This window comes from Puma concolor, chromosome D2 (genome assembly GCF_028749965.1).
Source record: "Puma concolor isolate L17-30 chromosome D2, mPumCon1.1.hap2, whole genome shotgun sequence".
In the NCBI taxonomy this organism is placed as follows: domain Eukaryota; kingdom Metazoa; phylum Chordata; class Mammalia; order Carnivora; family Felidae; genus Puma; species Puma concolor.
This window is the reverse complement of record NC_141677.1, coordinates 53,310,023-53,337,725: the sequence shown is the minus strand read 5'-3', so window position 1 is coordinate 53,337,725 and position 27,703 is coordinate 53,310,023. Positions and strand designations below refer to the sequence as shown.

At 36.9% G+C, this 27,703-nt stretch overlaps 1 protein-coding gene and 1 long non-coding RNA gene across 3 annotated transcripts in view; one reads left to right on the top strand and one right to left on the bottom strand.

Annotated features, from left to right (window-relative positions):
- LOC147576073 (uncharacterized) overlaps positions 1-27,703 on the top strand; it is a 114,988-nt gene that overhangs the window by 10,191 nt on the left and 77,094 nt on the right. The gene's annotated exons all lie outside the window — the stretch shown is intronic.
- BTAF1 (B-TFIID TATA-box binding protein associated factor 1) overlaps positions 12,024-27,703 on the bottom strand; it is a 119,598-nt gene continuing 103,918 nt past the window's right edge. For both annotated transcript variants that reach the window (XM_086680361.1, XM_086680362.1), the window contains 8 exons: positions 27,341-27,482; positions 27,122-27,252; positions 25,083-25,208; positions 23,339-23,491; positions 17,562-17,773; positions 15,944-16,103; positions 15,395-15,565; positions 12,024-13,583 (listed from right to left, as the gene is read on the bottom strand). In XM_086680361.1, the coding sequence (XP_086536487.1) occupies positions 13,440-13,583; positions 15,395-15,565; positions 15,944-16,103; positions 17,562-17,773; positions 23,339-23,491; positions 25,083-25,208; positions 27,122-27,252; positions 27,341-27,482 (1,239 nt within the window). In that variant the 3' untranslated portion in view covers positions 12,024-13,439. The remainder of the gene's footprint in view (positions 13,584-15,394; positions 15,566-15,943; positions 16,104-17,561; positions 17,774-23,338; positions 23,492-25,082; positions 25,209-27,121; positions 27,253-27,340; positions 27,483-27,703) is intronic.

Here is a 27,703-nt window from a genome sequence, read left to right as displayed (position 1 = left end):
TCTTGTTGAGGATTTTTGGACACATGTTCATCAGGGAGATTGCTCTATAGTTCTCTTTAAAAAAAATTTTTTTTAACGTTTTTATTGATTTTTGAGATGGAGAGAGACAGAGCATGAACGGGGGAGGGTCAGAGAGAGGGAGACACAGAATCTGAAACAGGCTCCAGGCTCTGAGCTGTCAGCACAGAGCCCGACGCGGGGCTCGAACTCACGGACCGCGAGATCATGACCTGAGCCGAAGTCGGCCGCTTAACCGACTGAGCCACCCAGGCGCCCCTATAGTTCTCTTTTTTAGTGGGGTCTCTGGTTTTGGAATCAAGGTAATGGTGGCTTCATAGAAAGAGTTTGGAAGTTTTCCTTCCATTTCTATTCTTTGGAACAGCTTCAAGAGAATAGGTGTTAACTCTTCCTTAAATGTTTGGTAGAATTCTCCTGGAAAGCCATCTGGCCCCGCACTCTTGTTTTTTGGGAGATTTTTGATTACCAATTTGATTTCTTTACTGGTTATGGGTTGAGTGTTGAATGTTGAATCAGCCCTTTATGCCTGCAATAAAGCCCACCCACTTGGTCATAGTGTATAATTCTCTATATACATTGTTAGATTTGATTTGCTAATATTTTGAGGATTTTTGCATCTGCATTTTGCATCTGTGAGAGATATTGGTCTGTAGTTTTGTTTTTTTATAATATCTTTATCTGATTTGTCATGAGCATAATGCTCTCCTCACAGAATGAGTTGGAATGTGTTCACTCTACTTTTATTTTCATTGTAGAAAATTGGTATCATTTTTTTTCTTTCAATGTTTGGTAGAATTCATCAGTGAAACCATCTGAGTCTGGTGCTTGCTGTTTTGGAAAGTTATTGATTGATTCAATTTCTTTAATATATTTGAATCTATTTAGAGTATCTTTCTCTTTGAGTTTTGGTGGATTATACCTTTCAAAGAATTTATCTGTTTCATGTAGACTATCAAATCTGTGGGGATAGAATTGTTTATAATCCTTTATTATCGTTTTGATGTCCATGGGCTCAGTAGTGGTAGCCTCTACTGCCTCTCAGTATTTTTTTTTCTTTCGTTTCTTTCTTTTTTTCTAGCTAGACAGAGGCTTATCAATTTTATTGATCTTTTCAAAGAACCAACATTTTTGGCTTCAATGACTTTTTTCTCATTTTCCTGTTTTCAGTGTCACTGATTTTTGCTCGAATTTTTGTTTTTCTGCTTGTGCTAGTCTTATATTACTCTTCTGTCTATAGTTTACTGAAGGGGAAGCTTAGGTTTTGATTTTAAATCTTTCTTCATTTATAATGTACACATTCAATGCGATTAAGTTCCCTCTATGTGCTGCTTTCATTGCATCCAACAAATTGATGTTGTATTTTCATTTAATTCAAAATATGATTTTAATTTTTCTTGAGATTTTTTTCTTTGACCCCTGTTATTTAAAAATGTGTTGTTCAGGAGTGCCTGGCTGGCTCAGTCAAGTGGAGCATGTCAGCACAGAGCCTGACACGGGGTTTGGTCTCATGAACTGTCAGATTATGAACTGAGCCGAAATCAGGAAAGAGTTGGTTGGATGCTTAGCCAACTGAGCCACCTGGGCAACTCTGAATTTCCTTCCTTTTTAAAGGTAATATTTCATTGTTGGTCTGTACCACATTTTGTTATTCATTCATCCATTGATGTACTTTGGTTGCTTTTGTCTCTTGGGTTTTGTGAATTATGCTGCTATGAAAATGGGTTTGGCAAATATCTCTTCAAGATCCTGCTTTCAATTCTGTTGGATACTCAGAAATAGAACTCCCAGATCATATTGTAATTATATGTCTAATTTTTTTGAGGAACCACCATACTGTTTTCCATGGTGGTGATACCATTTTATATTCCCACCAGCAGTGCACAAGGGTTCCAATTTCTTCACATTCTTCCCAACACTTGTTATTTTCTGTTTGTTTTGATAGTAGCCATCCTAGTTGGTATGAAGTGATTCCATGCCTTTACTTTTAATCTGTATCTTTATATTTAAAGTGGGTTGTGAAAACAAAGAAACAAACAATAAAGTGGGTTTCTTGTAGATAACATGTAGTTGGGTCTTATTTTTTAAATCTATTCTCTCAGTCTCTGCCTTGGTGTATTTAGATAATTTATACTTAAAGTGATTATTGGTACAGTTGGATTAATATCTACCACATTTTAGCTGTTTTTTATTCATTGTTTTAATTTTTTGTTTCTTTAAAAATTTCCCAAACTCCTTTTCTACCTTCTCTGGATTCTTTTGAGCAAATTATAAATTCCATTTTCTTTCAGTCTGACTTATTTTACAAAATTTTTACTGGTGGCCCTAAGGTATGCAGTTTACATTCATACTACTCTAAGTCCACTTTGAAATAACACTGTACTGTGCTTCCCGAGTAGTGCCATATACCTTATAAGAGAGTATTTCCAGTTCCTTCCTCTTGTCCCTTATTACATGGCTGTCACTCATGTTACTTATGTTCTCTATAGTTAAAAGTCTGTTTCTTGGTTTGCCTCTCTCTTTTCCTCCTTTCGTTGTTTTTTTTATTCCACATATGAGTGATAATCATACAGTATTTGTCTTTCTCTGACTTATTTCACTTAACATTATAGTCTCTAGGTCCATCCGTGTCATTGCAGATGGCAATATTTCATTTTTTATGGCTATTTCATTGTGCGTATACACATCACATCTTCTTTATCCATTCATCTATTGATGGACACTTGGGTTCCTTCCATACTTAGGCTATTGTAAATAATGCTGCAATAAGCATAGGGGTGCATGTGTCCCTTTGACTTAGCTTTTGTATTGTTACTATTATTTTGAAAAGTTTTCTATTAGATCAATTAAGCACACAAAAAGTTAAAGGTGTTATTTTACCTTTATTTATTCCTTCTCGTGTTCTTCCTTTCTTTACAGAGATTTAAATTTTTGTCTGAGAACTAGTTTTTATCTTTATTTCTCCTTCACTTTTTATTTTAATGTTTATTTTTGAGAGAGAGAGAAAGAGCACAAGCTGGGGAGGGGCAGAGAGAGGGAGACAGAAGATCTGAAGCAGGCTCTGTCAGCACAGAGCCCGATGCAGAGCTCAGACACATCAACAGTAAGATGATGACCTGAGCTGGTCAGACACTAAATCAACTGAGCCACCTAGGTGTCCCTATTTCTCCTTCACTTAAAAAAATTTTTTTAAATGTTTATTCAATTTTTGAGAGACAGAGACAGAGCACAAGTGGGGGAGGAGCACAGAGAGAAAGAGAGACAGACAGACAGACAGACAGACAGACAGAATCTGAAGCAGTCTCCAGGCTCTGAGCTGTCAGCACAGAGCCTGACACAGGGCTCGAACCCACGAACTGCAAGATCATGACCTGAGCAAGTAAGCCATTTAACCGACTGAGCCACCCCAGTGCCCCTCTCCTTCACTTTTAAAGGTTAATTTTGCTTGTTACAGAATTGTAGGTTGGTGGGGTTTATTTACTTCCACCACTTTATGTATTTCACTCCACACGTTTCTTGCTTGCATGGTTTGTGAAGAAGTCTGATGAATTTTTATCATTTTCCTGTATAAGTAAGGAGTTTTCCCACTTGGACTTGTTTCAAAAATTTTTGCCTTTGGCTTTCTGCAGTTTAAATATGATAGGCTTAGGTATAAATTTTTTTGGTATTTGTTCTGCCTGCTGTTCTCTGAGCTTCCTGGATCTGTTGTTTGCTTCCTGGCATCAATTTTAAAACATTCTCAGTCATTATTACTTAAAATATTTCTTTTGCTCTCTCTCTCTTCTCCTGACATCGCATTATGCATATGGTACCCTGTTTGTAATTGTCCTTTGATTCTTGAGTGTTGCTTTTTTTTCTCTTTGCATTTCTGTTTGTGAAGTTTCTATGGACATATCTTCATTTACTGACTCAGTGTCAAGTCTGTTGATGAGCCCATCAAAGGTATTTTCATTTCTGCTAGTGCTTTGAGTTTTAGCATTTCCTTTTAATTCTTGTTTTAGTTTCTTGGTTTTGTATTATTCATCTATTCTTGTATGTTTTTCACTTGTTCCATTAAAGCTGGTGGCACATTAATCATAGTCATTTTAAATTTCTGATGATTCCAAAATCTTCATCATATGAGTTTGGTAGTGTTGTTTGCTTTGTCTCTTCATGTTGTGTCTTTCTTGCCTTAGCATGTTTTGTAATTTTTTTTTGTTAAAAGTTGGACATGATGTATTGTTGGTGGGCCTTTAGTGTAGATTTTATGCTTTAGGCTGAGTTAGGTTCTAATGTTTGCTGTAGTGTGGATGTTGGGGCCTTCAATTTCCTCTAGTATCTTTTTGTCTTTCCTCTTTGGATTTCCCTAGAAACTCTTTTTTTGTTCAACAGATAATTATTGAGATATAATTCATATACCATACAGTTCACCCTTGTTTAAGTGTATAATTCACTATTTTTTTATATATTCAGATGAATGCAACCATCACTACAGCCAGTTTTAGAACATTTTCATCACCTCAAATTACCTATCACCCACCTATACCACCCTCCTAACCTTAAGTAATCATTAGTTTTCTATCTCTACAGATTTCATATGACTAGAATCATATAATATGTGGTCTTCTGTGATGTCTTTGATGCAGCATAATGTTTTCAAGGTTCATGCATGTTGTAGCATGAATCAGTACTCCATTAATTTTTGTGGCCAAATAGTCCATTATATGGATATGCCACATTTTGTTTTCTGTTTGTCAGTTAACGCATGTTTGGGTTGTTTGTATTGTTTGCCTATTATGAATAATGTTGCTATAAACATTTGTATACAGGTTTTTATGTGAACGTGTTTTTATTACACTTGTGTAAATTCTGGAGAATGGGATTGGTGGGTCATCTGATAAGTGTACGCTTAACTTTATAAGAAACTGCCAAACTGTATTACAAAGTGGCTGTACCATTTTGCATGCCAAACAGCAGTTTACAAGAGTTCCAGCTGCTCTGCCTCTTTGTCAACAGTTTGAATTGTCAGTTTTAAAAATTTTGACCTATTCTCATAGGTGTGTAATGGTGGTGACACATACCACTACACTACTGGAAAAGGTGCCGCCTGTCTTTTCAGGTGCTTATTGCCTTCCATAGATCTTCTTTGGTGATGTTCTGTTCCAATCTTTGCTTGTTTTTAAATTGGATTGTTTAGGGGTGCCTGGCTGGCTTAGTTGTTAGAGCCTGTGACTCTTGATTTTGGGGTAATGAGTTCAAGCCCTAAGTTAGGTGCAGGGATTACTTAAAAAAAACAAAAACAGGGGCGCCTGGGTGGCTCAGTCGGTTAAGCGTTTGACTCTTGGTTTCAGCTCAGGTCATGATCTCCCAGTTTCGTGAGTTCGAGCCCTCCACGATGGGCTCTGTGCTGGCAGCATGGAGCCTGCTTGAAATTCTCTCCCTCTCTCTCTCTGCCCTACCGCCACTCATGCTCAAGACAAACAAAAAAAAATAAATAAAAACAGCAAAAACTTGGGTTGCTTACTGAGTTTGGGGAGCTCATTATATACTCTTGATACATTCAAGATATAAGCCTTTTATAGGGTGTGATTTGCAAATATTTTCTCTTTGCCTCTTCTAACGTGTTTTTCAAATAGTGGAAGTTCTTGATTTTTTTTAAAAGTGTAATTTACAATTTTTTCTTCAATGAGTCATGTTTTTGGTGTCATATCTATAAAATCTGTTGCCCAATGCAACATCAGAGAAATTTTCTGATGTTTCCTCTTAAGAATTATAGTTTTTGGTTTATCCATGTACATGATTAATTTTGAATTAAATTTTTCATAAGATATAAGGTATGTATGAGTTGCTGGGTCTTCTTTTTTTAAGCATAGGGATATCCACTTTTTGAAAAGATGGATCTTTCTCCATTGAATTGCCTTGGCACATTTGTAGAAAATCAATTGACTGTATAAAGTGTGAGTATATTTCTAGGCAATCAATTCTGTTCCATTGATCTATCTTTAATGCCAATACTACACTCTCTTGATTAGTACACATTTATAATAAGCTTTAAAATCTGGCAATGTAAGTGTTCAACTGTTCTTTTTATAGTTTTTTATTACTCTGGTTCTTTTGCCTTTCCATAGAATTTTAAAATCTGTTTATTGATTTCTACAAAATATCCTGCAAATATCTACAAAATATCCTCAACAATATTGAGTTTTCAATCCATGTAAATGGTGTATCTCTCCAGTTTTCAAGGTCTTTTTGTTTTTTTTATCAGCATTTTGTAGTTTTCAGCACACAGATTATTTTTTTTACCAATTTTTTAAGACAGATCTATTTTATGGGTTTTGGTGCTATTATATAAAATCTGTTTACAATTTTTAATTTTATATGGCTAGCATATAAATTTTTGTATATTGACCTTGTATCCTGTAAACTTGGTAAAGTCTTTTACTTCTAGTAGTTTTTGTTTTTTTAGATTCTCTGGAATTTTATTAATAGATGATGATTGTAAATAGTTTTAGTTTCTAATCTGTATGTTTTCCTTTTATGGCCTCATTGCACTAGTATACCTTTGATCTATCTTTGTGCCACTCTGGTGGAGGAAGTAGATACAATGTGTGATTTCTTGAAACTGGCCAGGACTTGCATTATGGTTCAGCATATGGTCAGTTTGGTAAATGTTCCTCATAAGCTTCCAAACAATGTATTCTGCCATTGTTGGGTAGATACCTTTCTGTATGTGTCAATCAAGTCACGTTTGTTAATTGTATTAAATCTGCTTGCTCTATTGAAGGAGGGTGTTAAAATCCTACTGTGACCTTGGAGTTGTCCATATTTTTTTTAGTTTTGTCTGTTTTTGCATTATGGATTTTGAGGTTATCGGTTTGGAGTTGTTCTAACAGGTTAGCTGAATCTCATCATTGTGAGCTACTCCTTTATTGCAAATAATATCATTTGCTTTGAAGGCTACCTTTTTTTTAACAAAAAATTTTTTTATTTATTTTGAGTGAGACAGCACAAGCAAGGGGGTGGGAGAGAGAGAGAGGGAAAGAGAGAGAATCTGAAGCAGACTCTTTGCCATCAGTGCAGGGCCTGATGTGGGGCTCAAACTCATTAACTGTGAGATCATGACCTGAGCCAAAATCAGTTGGTGGATTAACTGAGCCACCCTGGTGCCCCCCAAAGGCTATGTTTTCTGAAATTAATGTAGCTATACTGGCTGCTGACTTTGGTATCCTCCCTCCTCAATGGTCTTTGAGCTTCTCCCATTGTGTATGGTACAGAGTAGAAAATAACAAATGATGTGCAGATGACTGCCATTTAATTTTCTATTTTAAAATAAAGTTTATTTTGAGAGCAAAAGAGAATCCCAAGCAGGCTCCATGCCATCAACCCAGAGCCTGACGCAGGCCTCGAACTCATGAACAGTGAGATCATGACCTGACCGAGCCACACAGGCACCTCAAATTTTCTGTTTTTCAAATGTGAGATAACCATATAGGTGATTTGTATTTCCCCAAACAGTGTTTAATTTTTGCCTGTTTTGAGTCTTTATATAAATGGATTCAAACTACACATTTTATCACTCTCTTGGAGACTTATCCATGTTTTCTTACACATTGACTTTTCAGTGCTGTATAGTATTTCATTATATAAATAACCTCCTCATACCTTCAAATATTATCTTCCAAATTTGTTTCTAGTCTTGACCTTTCTTTTGAGCTCTAGACTCCTATAATTACCTGCTTACTCAACATCTCTACTTTGATACATAATAAATCTCAAATTTAATGATCAAAAGACAATTCTTGATTTCCTACTCTTGTTCTCTCCCAAATCTCCTCCCTTTTTAGTCTTCTAGATCTTCCCATTACATCACTGCTGTGCAAGAACCAAATCGAGATGGAAACAAATTGGGTTTTATGTTGAGGTACAGGCAGAAGGACAGATTTACTGGACTGGGGTAAAAGATGGTGGGATACAACTAGAGAAAGAGATGGGTAGGGGCCAGAACCTATAAGGCTGGTAGACTGTGATAAGGAGTTCACTGTCTGAGTGGTCAAGAAGCTGCTGGAGAATTTGGCAAGCTGGGAAGACTAGTTAAAATACAGTCATTCAAGAGTCAAAATGATGGGAACCACAGGAGTAGTAGTAGAGAAAGGTGAACAGATTTGGAATATATCTTAGAGCTAGAAATGGTAAAACTTGCTGATGGATTAGATGCATCAATCCATTAGTGCAAGAAACAGACATAGGTCAAAGGTGACTTGTTTCTCATAATGTCCCTTTCCTTCTAGACCTATTAAGTGTGTATTAGATGCTTTCATTCCATCTCCCAGGATGCTTTTTCATATTTTCTATTCATTTCAGTATCGCATTGTATGTGATTTTGTAAGATCAATCTCCCAGTTCAGTCTCTCTCCAGTTGTGTCATATCTGCTTTGAAAACTATCAAAATTTTTTTTAAAGATTTGATTTTGGGGTGCCTGGGTGGCTCAGTCAGTTAAGTGTTCGACTTCAGCTCAGGTCATGATCTTACAGTTCATGAGTCTGAGCCCTGCATCAGGCTCTGTGCTGACACCTTGGAGCCTGAACCCTGCTTTGCATTCTGTGTCTCCCTCTCTGCCCCGCTCATGCTCTCTCTCAAAAATAAACACTAAAAACAAAATATTAAGTAATCTCTACACCCAACGTGGGGTTCGAACTCTCAACCCTGAAGTCAAGAGTCCTATGTGCTTCCGACTGAGCCATCCAGGTGCCGCAATAACTATTTTTCATTTATTGGATCTTTTTCAAATTTGCCCTTTTTATATTAATCATATTACTTTATGGTTGTTAAGATTAGTCTTTTTTTTTTTTTTTTTTTTTGGAGAGCCAGAGCATGAGCTGGGAAGGGTCAGAGAGAGAGGGAGACACAGAACATGAAGCAAGCTCTAGGCTCCAAGCTGTCAGCACAGAGCCCGACATGGGGCTTGAACCCACGGACCACGAGATTATGACCTGAGCTGAAGTCAGACACCTAACCAACTGAGCCACCCAGGTGCCCCAAGACTAGTCTCAAAAAAAAAAAAAAAAAAAAATTGGGGGTGGGGGAGCACCTGGGTGGCCAGTCATTTAAGCATTCGACTTCGGTCATGGTCTCATGGTTCCTGAGTTTGACCTTCCTGAGTTTGACTTCCAGCCTATCTGACCTTTCAAACTGGAAAAAGACCTTTATCAGCACAGAGGCCGCTTTGGATCCTGTGTCCCCTCTCTGCTCCTCTCTCGTGCATGGAATGATTAAAATTTTTTTTCAGGCTTATTTTTTTGAAAGCATGAGTGGGGAAGGGGCAGACAGACGGAGAGACAGAGAATCCAAAGCAGGCTCCACACTGCCAGCACAGAGCCCATTGTGGAGCTCGGACCCACAAACCATGAGATTATGAGCCAAAGTTGGATGCTCAACAAAGTGAGCCACTTAGGTGCCCATGTATTTTAATTGGCCTTAATTGAAATTGTTTCCAGAATTTTACATTTCTTAACTTTAGATATGCCACATAGCAGTAATTCTCAAACTTTTCAGTCTGAGGATCTCATTACATTTTTTTTTAATATTTTAAAAAATCTGCATTTTTGAGAGACAGTATGAGTGGGGGGAGGGAGAGAGAGGGAGGGAGGGAGGCACAGAATCTGAAGCAGGCTCCAGGCTCTGAGCTGTCACCAGCAACCCTCAGTTTATTCTCTGTATTTAAGAGTCTCTTCTGTTTGTCCCCCTCCTTGTTTTTATTATTTTTGCTTCCCTTCCCTTATGTTCATCTGTTTTGTATCTTAAATTCCTCATATGTGTGAAGTCATATGACATTTGTCTTTCTCTGGCTAATTTCACGTAGCATAATACCCTCTAGTTCCATCCACGGAGTTGCGAATGGCAATGTGTATATATACACATACACACACACCACATCTTCTTTATCCATTCATCCATCAGAGGACATTTGGGCTCTTTCCATACTCTGGCTATTGTTGATAGTGCTGCTATAAACATGGGGGTGCATGTGCCCCTTCGAAACAGCATACCTGTATCCCTTGGATAAATACCCAGTAGTACAATTGCTGGGTTGTAGGGTAGTTGTATTTTTAGTTTTTTGAGGAACCTGCATACTGTTTTCCAGAGTGGCTGCACCAGCTTGTATTCCCACCAACAATGCAAAAGAGATCCTCTTTCTCCGCATCCTCTCCAGCATCTGTTGTTGCCGGAGTTGTTAATGTTAGTCATTCTGACTGGTGTGAGGTGGTATCTTATTGTGGTTTTAATTTCTATAGGAAGTCTTTCTTGAAGTAGGAGGCAATTTTTGTCATCTTAGAGATGAGGACTAACACTGATTTGTGTGAATAGCAAACATTTTGTATTAACTGGCAGAACTCAACTTTTTGCTTTATAGATTGACATGGAGTGCTTGGGCACTTGATAATAGATGTTCCTGCAATCAATTTCACTTTAGATTACACCAATGCCAGTGTGTATTCTAGGAAATTGAGGTCTATCCTTAATTAGGACATATACAATTAGGATTAAATATCTGTAACCGATATGTAATGGAACAGTAGCTGCTTTTCTATAATTTCTATTACACTCTTATAGTTACACCACTTTTGCCTCTAAGTGGTTGTGTTCTCAAACAGCTTCACTTTTTAGAATATTTTATAAAACTTTATATGTGGTATTAGAAGTGTTTACTTTTGAATAAGCTTATATGACAATCCAGAAGGAATAAGGCTATACTTTACTGGTTCATTCAGTCTCAACATCAGAGACTTTCACTCTTGTTACATTATAGGCTCTTGTTGAAAGACTAGAATAATTTTTGGAGAAATTTTTGTGGATACGTAAACAAAAATTATATCCAGAACCCCAAATTTTAATGTTTCTTTAGTGCTAAAAATGTAAGCTTTTCATAAAGGAAAAACTGATGACTGATAATTATCGAAAATTTCAAGTTAAAAATAGACACACAAAAAGGGAACTAGTACAATGGCTATCCATGAACCCATTACTCAGCTTAAAATATTATCAACATTCTTTTATGCTTTTGTTCCCACATGCACACTTTTTAAAAAATGTTAACTACCACATCCTTATAACTCCACAAAATTAACAGCTGTAAAAATCTTTAATCACTCACTACTCAGTTCAGTTTTCCCTATGTATCCATTACTCTTCAGCTATACTACTGTGACTTTAAATGGATCACTTGATTGAAAACACTTCTTACCTGTTTGTGTTTTTATTTGGAAAGCTGGAATGTATGATTTAATTTTAATTCAAATGGTTATTTTTTTAATGTTATAGTCACACTAAGTCTTCCTCTGACCTCCGACCCTTCTTTTTCCACTGAGAGATAATCATTTATCATTTTCCTGCCTGGGCTTCTAGAAACATTTTACTCTTGGGGTACCTGGGTGGCTTAGTCGGTTAATCATCTGACTCTTGATCTTGGCTTGGGTCATGATCTCACGGTTCCTGAGATGGAGCCCTGCATTGGGCTTTGCACTGACAGCGTGGAGCCTCCTTGGGATCCTCTCTCTGCCCCTCTTCCACTCACACCTTGCTCTCTCAAATAAACTTAAAAAAACTGTGAGATGAAAATGACCAAAACAAAATATAATTCTAACTTCCAGCCTATCTGACCTTTCAAACTGGAAAAAGACCTTTAACTTTTATGGTGTGCCCCTTCCTGTCTATATATTGCTGCCTATGTAGTCTTAGAAAACATCAGTTACTATGAGCTATGTTAAATAGCTGACTTATGGAAACAGCAAATAATAATAAAAATTAAACTCAGGTAGACTTGTTCAAGCTACCCAGTGCTAGGTACAATGGATGTTCTAGATAAGAGTTTCCTCTTGCTCTTCTACAATCTGAATTTAAATCCTAAACAATGGAGAAATAACCATTTAGTAAGGAAAGTGTTGAGATTTTTAAAACTTTTATATGTGAACTAGTAATTTCTTTTTCTTCTTCTAGTGATATTTCCTACAAATAACACACAGTGCATATATTTTACAGTTTCAATCTTATTTTTTATTCTCCATGGAATGCTAGATTTAATGTTATAGTATGGTTGTCAAAGCTACTGAAATGTGACAAATGTCCATGTCTAAATGCTGCAGAACAGTATAACTTTAATGATTTTAAACAAAAAAGTTGTTATTTTACAGCTGAGGTCTGATGGTTTATAAACCGATGCCTATGTGTATGGCCAGCCACAAACCTTGGGGATGTTTATTACCTGTACATGTATATACAAATATATCCCATACATATATATGCACACAGGCATGTATTAATTTATGTGTGAAATTTATAAAATTATATACATACACATACATGCATATCTATACACATATACCCACCCTCACCATTGAGGCTCACTTTTCTAACACTAATCATCTTCATGCCCAATTATTATTGCTGCCCATTATATCTACATGATTTTAGTGCCAATACCAAGCACCTTGTAGGATGCAGGATAGGTACACCTGTGCATATAGATATGTGTATTTATGTATGTTTGTGTATATAAAGGATTTATTTCTCCCTTTTATGCTTCAGTCATGCATTACTACAATAAACAGTCTTTTCACCATAGGTTTGGAATTCTAAACAGTGTAAAATCTACTTCTGGAAAACTGTATATGTTCATAGTTACAAAAAATATATTATATATATATATGATTGAAACCTATTGAGTACATATGTTCTCTGAATTGGGCTATATCCTAGCCATTAGATAAATTAAAAAACACCCTCTTAATAGGATGTTATGATAGCCTTAAATAGACCATTACCTGTATTTAGAATAGTTGATATATTTTAAAAGTTGACAAAATGATGTTAAAGATTTGAAAAACACTATGCATCTGCATTAAATATATAAAGGTTTCCACCAAGGGCCAGGTTCAATTCATTGTCTAAGATTTTCATGTTCCAAGAGTGACCAATATTGTAGTCATTATTCTTAAAATTATGGCTCATTAAGGCTTTTATACAAAAAAAAAAAAGCCCTATTTTTAATCATTTATAAAAACAAGTTCTATTTAAAAGAAAAAATGTACATGAACACTAAAGTACTCATGGATATTATCCTGCACAAAGGGACTATGTAAAGACAGGAGGCTCGTTCCCAGTAAGAACACCTCATGGTAGCACATGTAAACCTGGTTTGGTTCCTCTGCTCTGCAGCTATTCAGCACGTAAAATTTAAACCATTTCACATTAACATTTAAATTTAATACAGTGCAAATATTTGAGAATAACTTGTTCCCCCCAGTGAAACAAGAACCAGCGTTATGCTGAATATTCTTCAGATCTATTTACACATTGAGCTAAAAGTTCACCATAAACTTTGAAATTTGCTGAATATCAGCAGAAATGTAACTGAACTAGCAGCAATTGCATTTACAATATTTGATAGTTACTTGAGAGAATGCATAAAATTTTCCAGGCTGTACTCTGAATCATATTGCTCTTGATCCCAAAGATCACTCAGGTTTTCAAGGACTGATTTCATACTTGCTTTTCCAGAAGTAGAGGTGTCGGCCTTTTCTGCTTTGCCATCCTTAAAAAAAATTGGCAGAAAGATAAAGTGAAAGATTATTAACTTCAGAAATTATAGTTCCTAACATTGCACTCATTCATTAGAATTAAACACTTCAAGCAATGTGCAAGTTCATGATCTCCTAACAATTTTATTTTAAGCTTTTTATTTAGGAAGAATTTCAAGATTATAGAAGAATTATAAGAACATTCCAAAGACCTCATTAATTGTATATGTATATATTAAATATATAAATTATCAGCATTTAAGTTGTGGATATTATGCCTTTTTATCCTAGATAGGATTTAGCCTGTATTCTTTTTTTTTTTTTTTTAATGTTTATTTATTTTTGAGAGAGAGAGGGAGACACAGAATCTGAAGCTGGCTCCAGGCTCTGAGCTGTCAGCAGAGCCTGACGTAGGGCTCAAACTCAAGAACTGCAAGATCATGACCTGAGCCAAAGTCAGATACTTAACCAACTAGCCGCCCAGGTGCCCCAAAATCAACCTGTATTTTTAAGAATAAGGATGTTCTCTGACATAACCAAAGTATAATGATCAAATTAAGGGAACTTAACACCTATGTGATATAGTCCATGTTCAAATTTTGCCAAATGTCACAATAGGATCCTTTATGGTAATAGCTTTTGCTTCCCTAGAACATCCACTAAGCACAGTTCTGCTCGCTGAAATTCACCCATAAGAATATTCTTTCAAACAGAATAAAAACTATTTGAAAATAGCAATCCAGGGGCACCCGGGGGACTCAGTCGGTTAACTGTCTGACTTGGGCTCAGGTCATAATCTCACTGTTGGTGAGTTCGAGCCCTGCACTGATAGCGCAGAGACTGCTTTGGATCCTCTGTCTCCCTTTCTCTCTGACCCTCTCCAACTCTCTCAAAAATAAGCAAACGTTAAAAAAAAAAATAGCAATCTAGGTTTCTTTGAGCCTTCTCTTTTCTAGGTTATATATATCTTGTTCAACCTTACTCACATGACATGACTGAAGAACCTGCCTCCATCTGGCTATCTCTTGAGGACTTAATTAATTACTGTTTAAAATGTAGCACTTAGCACCAGACATAATATTCTAAATGTGAGCTGTAATGGAACTATTTTCTTTCATATTTGAACATTACAATTCTGTTATTAAAGCTAGTTTGATTATATAAGGCCACTTCTCACCATAATTTATACTGTGTGTACATGTGACTTCCTGAACCTATGCAGGACTTTAAATCCAATCCTATTAAGTTCTACATTATTAGACTGAATAATACTTCTGGCTGCTGCATCCTTTGATTATGGATTGTTATCCAATGTATTAGTTCCATCATCCACAGTAACAATAATGGCTATCTATGATTTTTGAGAATCTCTACTAGGTACCCTTTCTAAGTGCTTACATATACCATTTCATTTTCCCTTCACAACCATGCAGTGATACAGACATTTTTATCCTCCCAAGAGCAAAGATGTCTCTGAGGGAAGAAGTTAATTTGCCTAAGGTCACTAGTTAATCGGAGGCAGGGCAAAAAACACAGACCCAGGTCTAGCTGACTCCAGTGATACTTGTCTTTTAGCAGGAAAGGGCTAAAAAAAACCTTGAGGCAAAACACTAAAGATGGCCATCAGGAAGTCCAAACTTCAAACATCCCTTAGTATCCTGAAGAATTTTATCTGGACATCAAAAATCCCCTCAAAGGGTTGCCTACTTAATACTAAAGTGAATGCCTTTTGCCACTCACTCTAATACATTCACCAGGCAGTCCCAGAAGTTTGTGAACACCTTAAAGATAAAGCAAATTGTATAAGTTTGTATAAGTTCTTTACCTTATCAAGAGTAAACAGATCAAGAAGTTGATCTGTCCCCATACTCTGCAAACTAGAATTCTCCTGGCTAATCACAGTATTCGCGATGTTCATCTTAAATTTTTGCAAACCCATTATTTTCTCTTCCAACGTTCCTCTGGTTATCAATCGGTATACGTTAACCACACGTTTCTGAATGAAAAAAGAAGTTAAGCAGCTGCAGCACAAATAAACTGATAAACTTTGAGGTTCACCAAGTCAGGGGGCTTGCATACCTTAACTAAGTACTTGTATCTAATTAGGGTTGGGTTTTCTTTCTTTACCTGGCTTAATGAGCTTCAAATCTTATCATTTTGCAGAGAATATTAGGAATGGACAGTATCCAAGGTTTCCTCAGCACAAGTACCTTACTTAATGCATGAGGAAGTGGTGGCACAGTATTAGGTGACTTGCCTAAGGTCACAACACTCAGCATCAGAGAAGGAACTTAAACCAAGGCTCCCTGTCTTTTTTGGGATGGGTTATTTTTCCCAGTGCAGAAGTGAACACTGGTCAGTGATGACTTTTTACCTGCCCAATGCGATGGGCCCGGTCCATGGCTTGTAGATCACGCATAGGATTCCAGTCGTGCTCCACAAATACTACCGTGTCAGCGCCAGTTAAGTTAAGCCCTAGGCCACCAACATGAGTTGTAAGTAAAAGAACATCTATGGATGGATCATTGTTAAACCTAAAAGTATAGATATTAAAAAATAAAATTAATACATTTCTAAGGTTTCTATAACAAACTGGACTGTTAAATAACAATTAAATAGCACAAATGAGAACACTGCTTTAAAAATCTATGATAAAAGTGCACCTGCCTGGCTCAGTTGGCAGAGCATACAACTCTTGATCTCAGGGTTTTGAGTTCAAACCCCACACTGGGCATAAAGCTTACTTAAAAATATATGATGTGGACATTTTTTAAAAATATACATAACACCTTCAACAGTAGAAAGAATATATTCTAGAACATTTCAGATATTTCACAAACAGAAATAAGTCTGGGTTGTGTTTTAGGATGCCAGATAAAGAGTAAATTGCAAAAATGTAATTAAACACTAATGAAGACAAAACCCAACTATGAACCTTTAACATGTGGAGACAGAAGAGAAGAATTGGGGAAAAGGCTAGATCAGTCAGGAAAATTAGAGAATGAGGTGCTTGCTACAATTGTGTTTTGACATCTAATAGCTTCTAGAAACATTATTACCTAACATTATTGCCAAGCTACCACTTATTACATTCTCACTATGAATCAAAAGGTGGGGCTTTAGACTTTATATACATTATGGTATTTGTTTAAAAAGCTGTATAAAGATATTATTACTGTCCTTATTTTTGATAAATATGACCAACAGAACATGTCTAGAGTCAGGAGTCACAGCTGGGTCTGCCTACCTCCAAAGCCCCTTTGTAGGTTTCTAATACTACTGTGCCTAACAATCTCTCAAGGATGCTTACGAAAAAATGCTCACTCTTAGAAGTCAGCAGGTCTGGGACAGAACCTAGGAATCTGCATTTAAAAACCCAACCCCTGAGGTTTCTAAAGCACAGAATGCAAACCACACTTAAACACCACACTGGAGGTGACTGAGTGTCTCAGGTGGCTAAGTGTCTGACTCCTGATCTCAGCTCAGGTCTTGATCTCAGGGTTGTTGAGTTTGAACCCCGTGTTGGGCTCCACGCTGGATGTGGAGCCTACTTAAAAAAATAAAAGAAATACCACACTCACCAATTCGGCTTCCTACCTGGGCCAGCTTCCAACTTGTTCTCGGCAGAGACACACACAGGGATCAGTCAGAGATCTTAGCTAAGCCATCTGTTTGCTTCTTCCTACCCTAACTCCCGAAAAAAGGTGAGGGGGGAAAGTAGTTGTCTCTACTTTTTCTTGATGCCTTAAATTTCTTCCAAGCCCTTCATAGTGCCTCCCTAACACTGTCACACTTTTTTTTTTTTTTTAAACTAAAACTATTCAATTATATTTTTGGAGTTCTAAATTTTAAAAATGATTTAGTTGGGCTGAATTATACAGTAACAAAACACATGTGCAGATATTTAGCCAAACAATGTTTCATGAGGCAAACTTCTCTATCAGTGATAACCGACTATAGCTTGATTTCTAAGAGTTTTAGAAGCCACTTACCGTGAAACAATGGAATGCCTCTGACCAGGAGGTATGCTGCCATCTAATCTCAGATAAGTGACAGAGGGTAAGTGAGGTTTGAGAAGATCATGTTCTACTATATCAAGCATGCTTTTAAGCTGACAGAAGATCAGTATCCTGTGCTGGGCCACAACAGACTCTGTGCCACTCTCTGAAGTGCTGCCATTTCCCAAACCGCAGTCCAACAGCAACTTGAAAAAAAGAATCAGTTGTTATATAGGTGTTTAATAAAGTATAATCAATCTCACTGTGACAAATACTTCCCCTTATGCTAAGAAAAGGTTAAACTTATGTGTCACCTGGAAAGCACATTAGCACTCTGAGCTGTAATCTGTCATCCTGAAGCCTCTGGAACTAGTTTTGAGGTGCTCAGGCTTAGAATCTCCTGGTTACCTCTTCAGGAGATTCTCTAACAGGTCCTTCTCCCCCTTCCTGAGTTACTTGAGGCTCACTAGAGTCTCAATAAATGTTTACTGAAAAAGATGATCCTTAAGCAAAACAGTTCATGAAAAGTTATAAAAGAACAGAGTATAAAGAAAACAATGCAGCTAAATCTGGCCGAAATCAAAATTACAAAAAAGAAAGAATTATCAACCAAGATCTTTAACAGCAAGAACCATGCTGCTATAGATCTTTTGTACTTCCTGCCTACTTAAATTGTTCAGTGCTTGGCACATAGCAGCTACAATAAATAAATGTGCCTGGGTGGCTCAGCCGGTTAAGCATCTGACTCGGGAATATGGCTCAGGTCTTGATCTCACTGTTTGTGAGTCTGAGCCCTGCACTGGGCTCTGTGCTGGCAGCTTTGGATTCTCTCTCCCTGCCCCTCCCCCACTTGTGTGTACTCTCTCTCAAAATAAACTTAAAAAAAAAAAAAAGAAAAAGAACTAAATGAACAAAATCCAAGAGAACAATGTTTGTATCTGTTTGTGAAACTAAAATGCCTAGTATTAATCTTCATCCCTAAGGACCTTAAGAGAGTGAATTCTGCCCAAAATGTAAGACCTCAACGCAGGATGCTTTCTCCTTTCTACTAATGAAGGTTACTTAGAAAACCAAAAGCTCAAACGGGAAAGATAACCAAAATCCAAGCAAACTCCCAAGTTCCAGGTAAAACTCTCAGAATATTATGCAGAAAAAAAGTTAACATAACAGACTGGAAAAGCTTTTCTTAGAAAGCCCAGCTTGCAAGGTCTGTCCTTGGCTGAAAGAAGTCTTGAAACTTGGGTTTTGAGAGTCTGCCCATTGTTTTCTACCTGATAAGGGTGGCTACTGTGCTTAAACTGTTATGCAAACAATAGGATTATGCTGAGACCTGCTTTCTTTCTGGGAGTCTAGAATTTTGGTACATACTAGGCAGAGGGAGTCTACAGATCAGACCCAATAAAAGCTTTGGGCGTTGAGTTTCTAATGAGCCTAACTGGTACGCAACACTTCCTATGTACCGTCATCATTGTTTTAAGTGTTGTCATAATTTGATCCTAGGGGAAGAACAAATGTTCTTTCTCTTCTACCTTCGCAGCCCTTAAATTGTAAATTTTAATTAGACTGCCCTAAGCTTTTCCTCCCTCCTTGATAGAGAGTATACATATGGTATACTACCAAGGAATTCCTCTAGATGGAATAAAGAAATCTGATAAATGTAATTACCTCTATCTCTTGCCCCTAAGTCTGTAATCAGATTACCATTTAAGCTAAGTTGATTTTTAAAAATCTGAGGTGTTTTAGGAGAGTATAACTAGGTGGTGCCCAGTATAAAGAAATGTGATATCATCAGTGGAACATTCTATATAGTTTCTATAAAAGAGGAGTTCTGAAGAGAATTTATCAGAATGTCTGTGTCACACACATTCAATTATCTTTTAGTCCCTTAGGCAGCAACATCAAACCTCACAACCAGTCACTTTAAGAACGTCCACCTAAGACTTTGTCTCCAAGTCCACACTTACCATACAATCTTCCTAGTATCTTCTTCCAGGTAGCTATCCTACTGGATGTATGGATATATCATTTGGCATAAATATTCTTGTCTGGCAGCAGAAATGGCATTCTGGCTTTCCCAATAATCTCTTATAACCTGAGTTTGCCCTGAGAAGACTGATGAACTCCAAGTATTCTGACAAAATCTAGTTTGCAGCCTTGAAGAGTTGATTACTATTCTCTAGAAAATGGTTACCGGAGCCACTTGATATGGGTATCTGAGAGGCCAGCTGCCTCCCTAGAGAGCAATTTAATTTTATCTTGCCCTAACTTCAGCACAGGCTAAATTATGTGAGGAATAGCTTGAAAACCCTGGGGGTAAAACAGTTTCTGGATTCTTTTTTGATCTTCCACTTATAGTGCCCAGAACTCTAAATTTTTTTTTTTTTTCAACGTTTATTTATTTTTGGGACAGAGAGAGACAGAGCATGAACGGGGCAGGGGCAGAGAGAGAGGGAGACACAGAAACGGAAACAGGCTCCAGGCTCTGAGCCATCAGCCCAGAGCCTGACGCGGGGCTCGAACTCACGGACCGCGAGATCGTGACCTGGCTGAAGTCGGACGCTTAACCGACTGCGCCACCCAGGCGCCCCTAGAACTCTAAATGATACGCAAAATTTGGTGTGACTGGTACAAAAGACAGTGAATCTATGATGCCCTCATTTTGGCCATTATTCCACTGTTATTAATCCAACCCAAGATCATACAAGATTTATTTACCGGCAACTAATTCATACAGTAGGTTTACAGTGAACCTACCATCAAACTCAACTTTATTCTGTGAAATGTTCGCCAATTAATGTTTTTATTTATTATTTTTGCATGTGCGTGTGCGAGCAGAGAAGGGGCAGAGAGAGAGGGAGACAGAGGATCCCAAGCGGGCTCTGCTGCTGGGACTTGAACTCACAAACCGTGAGACCATGTCCTGAGCCACAGTCAGATGCTGAACTGACTGAGCCACCCAGGCGCCCCTGTATCTAAGTCTTTTAAAATTGACTTTGCATATCTCCGTTAAATTTCACCTACAGTTTGAGTTCATCATTTCAGTATCCTGAAATTTAAAAATTCTGGCATTATTAGATAATTCTGGGACTAGTACTTGCTGATATACAGGTTTCTGTATTTCTAGTGCCAGATTTTTAAAAAGCAAATAAGACTTCTCCCCTAATTCAGAGAACAGACATATTTTAGATGAAAGCAAGCTTGTTTTCTCTCCCCTCAGATAGAACTTTTGTTCCGAATGGCTGAAAAGAACTGAGAAAATGGAAAAGATGGATTCTACAAAAGTCTTAGAAGTATGGCCAGAAACAATCTGGGCCTAAGTTGTACAGTTCCTAAGCATCTTAATTCCAGACACTTCAGCTTCAGAGTGACAATAAGCTTCTAAAATGAGAGATCAGTTTAATAACTGCAGAGAAAAATGTGCAAAAAGAGAAACTAAAAATAATTTAAAGCCTATAATATAACTAAAGTGTGGATGAAATGCAAATGATTTTGGAAATCTAATTAGCTGATTCCTTGACTAAGTATATCTTATAACTTTATCAGCTATGTTAAGAAAATCATGAACATTTTATGTACAAAATTAGTTTGGCCAAATAAGAAAACGATTCCATTTACAGACAATCTAAAAGCAATACTCATTCTATCATTTTATGATAAAAATCCAGTGTTTTACATTTAGTGATATAAAGATACATACCTGGATGTCATATATGTCATTATATAACATTTTCTATACTAACCCATGTGAAACCTAAAATCTTCATTTATTAGTTATTCTTCATGAAATTTAGGCCAGAATAACTACAGAAAGCAAAAACAATGACTAAAGTCCACATTTTACAGTAAGCTCTTAAATTTTTTTTTTTTTTTTTTAGTAAGCTCTTAATTTTTAAGACTAGTTAGAACTAAATGGTGTTAGTTTTAACATTTGGTGCTTGCAACTGGTTCTTTTAAAAACCAGTTATTTCTGATATATTTATTTCTGAAATCTTAGAATTTTCAAAAATTCTGTTTTTGAAAGCTACACTAAGACAGCGACATGAAGAAATTGGCAGAGTAGGCAGCTCCCAAAAAAACTCAGAGATACACATTGACAAATATTATAATCAAACTATCGAAAGAGAATCTGAAAAGCAGCAAGAAAAAAAGTGAATTCATCATGTAAAGGGGATCCTCTATAAGATCAACATTGGATTTCTCATCAGAAACCATGGAACACATTACTAAAGAAAGTCAAATAACAATCTACAGAATGGGGGAAAATATTTGCAAAATTATGTATCTGATAAGGGCTTAATACCTAGAATATAAAAGAACTCTTAGGGGCACCTGGGTGGCTCAGTCAGTTGAGTGTCCAACTCTTGATTTTGGCCCAGGTCATGACCTCATGGTTCATGAGATTGAGCCCCACGTGGGGCTTCATGCTGACAGCATGGAGCCTGCTTATTAGGGTTCTCTCCCTTTCTCTCTGTCCCTACCCTGCTCATGCACGCTCTCTCAAAATAATTAAATAAACTTAAAAAAAAAAGAAAAAAAGTCGTCTTAAAATTCAACCAAAAGACAATTTAAAAATGATCCAAAGTTAAACGGCATTTTCAACAATGAGCTAGCATTTCATACCTACTGGGATGGCTGCAATAAAAAAAATAGTAAAGTACGCATTGGCTAGGATGTGGAGAAACTGGAATCATGGCATATTGCAGATGGAAATGTAAATGGAACAGCCATTGTGGAAAACATTCTGGCAGTTCCTGAAAAAGTTAAACACTGAATTGGTAGATGATCCAGCAATTCCACTCCTAGGTTTAGTTCATCCAAAAGAACTAAAAAGAGGGGCTTAAACTGACACTTACAAGCCAACGTTCGCTGCAGTATTATTCACAATAGCCAAAAAGGTGGAAACAACCATTGTGTCCATCAACACATGACAAGATTTGGGACGCCTGGGTGGCTCAGTTGGTTAAGTGTCCAACTCTTGATCTGGGTTCAGGTCATGATTTCACAGTTCATGATTTCAAGCCCCGCACTGGACTCTGCCACTTGGGATTGTTTCTCTTTCTCTCCATCCCTCCCCCACTTGTGTTCTCTCTCTCAAAACAAACTAAAAAAAAAAAAAAAAAAAAAGACTAAACAAATGTGGTATATACATAATAATAATAATAATAATAATAATAATGGAATGTTATTCAACTATAAAAATGAAGTACTAATACATGGTACAACACAAATGAACCTTGAAAACCAATTGAGGGGTGCCTGGGTGGCTCAGTTAGCTAAGTGTCTAACTCTTGATTTCTGCTCAGGTCATGATCTCATGGTTTATGAGAATAAGCCCTGCATCAGGCTCTACACTGATAGTGTGGATCTTGTTTGGGATTCTCTACTTCTCTCTCTGCCCCTCCCCTGTTCATGCACGTACAGGCAAGCACTCTCTCAAAAAAAATAAACTGAAAAAAGAAAACCAAGTGAAATAAGCCAGTCACAAAAGTACAAATATTGTATGATTCCACTTACATTAAATATTTAGAACAGGTAAATTCATACAGATATAAAGTGGACTAGAGGTTACCAGGGGTTAGAAGAAAGTAATGGTATATATTATACTATACATATTTACCACAGTTTCTAAAAAAGCTGTACCAAAAATTGAACCAAATTAAAAAATACAAGAAATGGCATATACATCAGTACTATTTTGGAAAAGTATATTTATACAGTGTTACAGATCAAGAATGTGTAACACACATCGAACATTCATGAAACCTACTTACTTGTTTCAAAGCTGAGAGTTTAGGGGCATGTTGAATATCATGAAGAGAAGAATTCTGAATTGCCAGTTTTTCAGTAGTACTCTTGAACTCTGGATGTTGAGGTGTCAGGACTAATGCTGGATGGTTGCACAGTTTACGTAAGTACTGTAATGCCTTTAAGGGGGGAAAAAGTATATGCAAGTCCATACATACCACAAATGTCTATATCTTAGTAACTTTTCCTATTTCTACTCTATCCATAGAAAATGCCCTGTGTCCTCTTCTTGCTCCTCCTACTCATTCTTCATGAATCAGTTCAATGTCTCATCTGTGACGCCTTCATCTGTGCTTCTTGTGTAAAGTGTATGAGAACATTTATTGCATTAAATGTACAATTTGTGTCTCTCTCCCTCACTAGACAATGAACTTCTCATGGCAGAAAGACCTCTTTCCTGCCCAAAGTGGGATAATGCTTACAGATGCTTCTGGAATAAGGCAACATTTCCTAAAGATTTCCTAAGGGTTTCTCAAACTTCAGTGGGTAGAAAAATTTCTTGAGGACCTTATAAATCTGCATATCTCTCCCCTACACAGTATTCTAATTCAGCAAGTCAGGGAGAGGAGAAGGCAGAGCAAGGTGGTTATTTCAAGTGGTTGTGTTTAAGAATCAGAACCCTATAGGGTCCTTCTTTCTTTTCTCTAATTTTGCCACATTCTTTCTCTCTTGCCTTTTACTTGGCTTATGATTTGGGTTTTGAATTTTGTATTGGAAAGCTCTAGGGGCACTGGGTGGCTCAGTCACTTGAGTGCCTGACTTCGGCTCAGGTCATGATCTTACAGTTCGTGAGTTCAAGCCCTGCATTGGGCTCTGTGCTGACAGCTCAGAGCCTGGAGCCTGCTTTGGATTCTGTGTCTCCCTCTCTCTGCCCCTCCCCTGCTCGCTCGCTCTCACTTTCTCTCTCTCCCTCAAAAATAAATAAACATTAAAAAAAATGAAAAACAAACAAAAAGCTCCACTGACAAGGCTCAAGAAACGGCTGGACACGATAATAGAAACTGGGAGAGGTATAAGCCCTTTACCCCTCTTCTGTCTTAAAAATGTTACAGTATTTAATTTATTGGTGGCAAGGGAAGTGGGGGGGGGGGGGTTCTATTGTGGAATATTTCAAAAGGGACAGAAAGCCTAAGCTGACACTTTATCTTTTTGATTTGCAATTCCCTTGAGCACATGAGGTAGCACCTGTCTCATGACTTCTGTACTTTTGGTATCCTCTGTCTGGAATCGCTTCCCCTCCACGTATCTGCATGCCTCAATCCTCCTTCAGATTTCTGCTTAGGTGTCACCTTCTCAGTGAGGCTGCCCCTGATCTCTCTACTAGAAACCAATCTACCCAACTCTTATACTGCATAACCCCATACTCTAGGGAAGGAGTCTGTTTTTTCCACTGCTTTAGTTAACCCCTGAGCTTACAAAAGTTATTGCCCTATAGCAGGCATTCCAATATTTTTTTTAATGTAAAGCAAAATATTCTCTAAAACTCTTTACTGGCAATATACAAAAAATATTGCATTTTGTATATTTTAGTATTAAATTACTTATTAATTATAACTATGGAAATAAATTAGTTCTCTTCTCTATTTTCAAGAATGTATACACAATACTGAAAAAAATTTAAATAAACCCACATTTCAGTATTCCATGTAAAAATTGCTGCACTGAAGAACATGATTCTTGAAGAATTAAAAAAGAGATTATAATCTATACCTGGAATACATGGCCTGTGGCTTTAAGCTTTGGTTTTTCAGTTTCTTCAGAGAGTGCAGCTGAAGAAACTGTTTCATCAACGTCACACTTAGCACGAGACTTAGCAAAATCCTCATAGAGCTGAACCTGTAAAATTGCCCCCGCAAAAGAAGTATATTTATTTTCAATTGTTCAAAAACATAGCTAGCAAATGACAGTAAGAGCAATAATTTAAACCAGCCCTCATTAAAGAAATTATAATACCTATGCTTCACTAATGATTACAAATTATCCACTGCATCTTGGTAAATTCCTTTAAAATTACATTTAGAAAACAAGTGTAGCACATTAAGCTTGGATGCTAAAATATTAAAAACTAGTCAAATAGTCCTAGACTCAATTTTTCCACTCTGTTGAGGAAGATAAGTACATTACCAATAAAAGAGAACCTGAATCCTTACAAGTAAATGAGAAAATCTTCTCTAAGTGAAGTTTTGTGGTACCCTATAGGTACATTCCAAGAGACCAAGTTTTAAAAAATACTTCTGCTGAGGTGCCTGGTTGGCTCAGTCAGTAGAGCATGCAACTCTTGATCACAGGGTCATGAGTTCAAGCCCCAAATTGGGTATATAGATTACTTATGTAAATAAAACTTAAAAAAAAAAAAAAGTACAGAGAAGTAAAAGAATACTACTGCTACCTAAAAGGAGAACTCATAAAAGTTAAAACATTACCTAAGGGTCCTGGTTCCTGCCTTGTACATGCTAAAATAATATGAAAGAAAAGAAAATCTAGAGTGCTAAAGAATAGAAGTCAGAATATAAAAACCTGTGGATGCTAAGTAAAGCCAAATGTCACTTCCCTCCCAGCTCCTCCTCCAGGCCACTTAAATGTTTTATACCACTGGCATATACCATGGATTTTCTTTTTTAAAGATTTCATTTTAATCTGTATACCCAACATGGGGTGTGAACTCACAACCATGAGATCAAGAGTTGCATGCTCTACTGATTGAGCCAACCACGCACCCCTACCATGGATTTTTTTTTTTCCATATGGCACCTTTTCTTTATTGTATTTACTTCAAAAAGTCTTCAGCTCATTGCTCCTAAAATATTCCTTTCAAAAATACTAGTCCAATTTTTATACATGAGAAATGGAGGCCCAGACATATGACATAGATAATATAAGTGATCACATAGCTCTCAGCATCTAGATTAGTGTGCTGCTAAGCTCTAAACTCAAGTTATAGAGGGAGGAGAAGAAAGAAGTTTCTGGGTGTACCTGTTTATCTTTTATTCATTTTACCATACTAAATCAAAATACTGAAATGGATTGATGCATACTAACCCAGAACGTAAGGTTAAAAGAAAATTCTGATTATATAGGCCATGTCTCCCTAATACAAGGGATGGTTTCCCCTTACAAAATACTATATAAGGAAAGGCATACAATAAATTCCTTTGATAATAGTCTCTGTACAAAATTAGATCTGTGCAAAAGCTCAGTCTTATTTCAAAAATTTACTGGCAATGCAGTTAATACTTTTAGAGGGGTGAGGTCCCACTTCCCAGGTTTGAAACTCAGTCCTGATATATATTAGCTATATAATCTTGAGCAACTTACTTAATTTTTCTGAACTTTCCTTTCTTTGTTTGCAAAAATGGGGACTGACAATACCTATAATGCTGTTGTGAAGATATGACATTACAGGCAGATTTCTGGCCCTTATAAACACTGGCTCATTTCATCATCAGATTAACCTTGCAACTTTTCCGATTAATTTGACATATAAGAAAGCAACTATGATACTTGCTTTTGTTTTAATGCCATATTCAAATGCACTTATCCAAATGTATATCCACATGTCCAAAGAGATTCATTCAGGTCCTAGCTCTCTCTCTTTGGAACAGAATAGTCCTAAAGTCTATCAAAGTAGAAGCTAGATTGGAGTGATAAAAGCCAAAGTCTAATCCCCTTTATTCAATATTTTTGTGGCTTATTCAAAGCACTCTCCTAATAAACATACCACCAACAACCACAATCACTGGATTTCTAACCTGGAGAGGACTAAGAGTACAATAGTAGTCTTGAATAATTTTGGGTGGAAGATCCTGCAAAACATCTTCTTTCATTCTTCTCAAAAGAAACGGCAGGACTTGGCGGTGGAGTGCATCCATTGCAAGAACACCTGTTAAAGAGTAAGAGAAAACAGCTTCAAAAAAGATAGGAATAAGTTATATTCACTTGTATAGTATATAATTATATAGTTTTCATACCTGCTTCTTGTTCTCGACTAGAGCTTCGAGCATCCCTACTTGCTAATATAGGTTTACCATATCGAGCAGCAAACTGGCGTTCAGTCCCCAAAAATCCTGGCATGAGGAAATCAAATAATGACCACAGCTCCAAAACGTTATTCTGAATATAAAAAAGAAACACTAGTTAATCTTTTGTACTGGGATGATTTCCTTACACTTGGAATATTAATGAAAGCCCATTATGAGGACATACATGAGGGGTAATCAACTACATTTTTATACATATGGTCTTTCTGTGTTTTAATTTGATAAAATTCATATCAGTATCCCTGAAGGAAATATTCTATCCTATCTGGAGAGAATTTTGAAGTCTTCTCCACC